The 1,441-nt window shown below is 56.2% G+C and overlaps 1 protein-coding gene across 1 annotated transcript; it reads left to right on the forward strand.

Moving 5' to 3' along the window:
* The first annotated feature begins 230 nt into the window (after nt 1-230).
* LOC113247494 (putative olfactory receptor 2W6) lies at nt 231-1,166 on the forward strand. Its single transcript, XM_026488588.2, has one exon. It carries the CDS (start codon nt 231-233, stop codon nt 1,164-1,166), a length of 936 nt encoding a protein of 311 aa, XP_026344373.2.
* Nucleotides 1,167-1,441: the final 275 nt, after the last annotated feature.

Below are 1,441 nucleotides of genomic sequence, written 5' to 3' on the forward strand. Positions count from 1 at the left end.
TGACAAAATACAAAAGTATTTGCCTTTTTTTCTAAATTACTTTATTGTTAATTATGTCAGTAAAAGCTTATTTTTTAAAAGATCTATCCACTTATCTCACTTAACCAGATTATAAGATATTGAGGAAAAAGTTATAGCTTTCATTGCTTTACAGACAAATATGTTTTTAGCACCTCAGCTTACAGTTCCAGCATGTTCACCTCCGCGAACAGGTTTATCAGCCAAGAGTGATGGAAACGAGTAACTTGAGCTCTGGAGGAGACTTCATTCTGCTGGGGTTCTCTGACCGGCCAAAGCTGGAGACCATCCTGTTTTTCATTAACACGATTTTCTACCTTCTGGCGGTGGCGGGGAACTCGACCATCATCTTCCTCTCCCTGGGGGACCCCCGACTGCACTTGCCTATGTACTTCTTCCTCTGCAATCTGTCGCTCCTGGATCTCTGCTACACGACTAGCAGCGTTCCTCAGATGCTGGTCCACCTCTGGGGCCCCCGCAAGACCATCACCTATGTGGGTTGTGTTGTCCAACTCTTCGCTTTCCTGTCTGTGGGCGGCACTGAGTGCATTCTCCTTTCAGTCATGGCCTATGACCGCTTCGTGGCTGTCTGCAAGCCCCTGCACTACCTGGCCGTCATGCACCCACGGCTGTGCCTGCAGCTGGCGGCTTTTGCCTGGCTCAGTGGGATCGCCAACTCCGTGCTCATGTCCCCACTGACGATGTCCCTGGGGCGCTGTGGCCAGCGCCGCATCAACCACTTCGTGTGTGAGATGCCAGCCCTCATCCGCATTTCCTGCGTGGACGCCAGCCGCGTGGAAGGCCTGGCTTTCTTCCTGGCCATCCCCATTGTGCTGGTGCCTCTCGCCATGATTCTCGTGTCTTACGGCTATATCGCAGCTGCGGTCGCGCGCATCCGGTCGGCGGCCGGGAGGCGCAAGGCTTTCAACACCTGCTCTTCGCACATGGCCGTGGTGTCCCTCTTCTACAGCAGCATAATCTACATGTACATGCAACCTGGGAACGTGGCCAGCCAGGACCAGGGCAAGTTCCTCACGCTCTTCTACTGTCTGGCGACCCCCACTCTGAATCCTTTCATCTACACGCTGAGAAACAAAGACGTGCAGGGGGCGGTGCGCAAGGTTCTCGGGAAAGACTGCGGCGTGTGAGGCGCGGGAGCGCGCTGAGCGAGGCCGGCATCCCCGCGCCCAGGTGCGTCGGTCCGCGGAGACTGAGGCGCTCCGGTGCAGGAGCAGCGCACAGGGCCCGCCAGACGGGGAGGGTGGGCGCGGCGGGTCCTAGACTGAAGCATGGGGGTCTCTGCTTGCAGGGGCTGGACAGGACCCCTGTCGTTCCAGGGGACGGCGTTAACCGCAGGAGATACTGTGCTGCTGGAACAGGAAATGCTACTTCCTCTCTGCTCAGGGGCGTCTCACCTGAGACA

The sequence above is a fragment of the Ursus arctos genome, unplaced genomic scaffold (assembly GCF_023065955.2).
Source record: "Ursus arctos isolate Adak ecotype North America unplaced genomic scaffold, UrsArc2.0 scaffold_5, whole genome shotgun sequence".
Lineage (NCBI taxonomy): Eukaryota > Metazoa > Chordata > Mammalia > Carnivora > Ursidae > Ursus > Ursus arctos.

Coding starts and splice junctions, on each gene's coding strand:
- LOC113247494 (XM_026488588.2), top strand. CDS start 231: ATGGAAACGAGTAACTTGAGCTCTGGAGGAGACTTCATTCTGCTGGGG.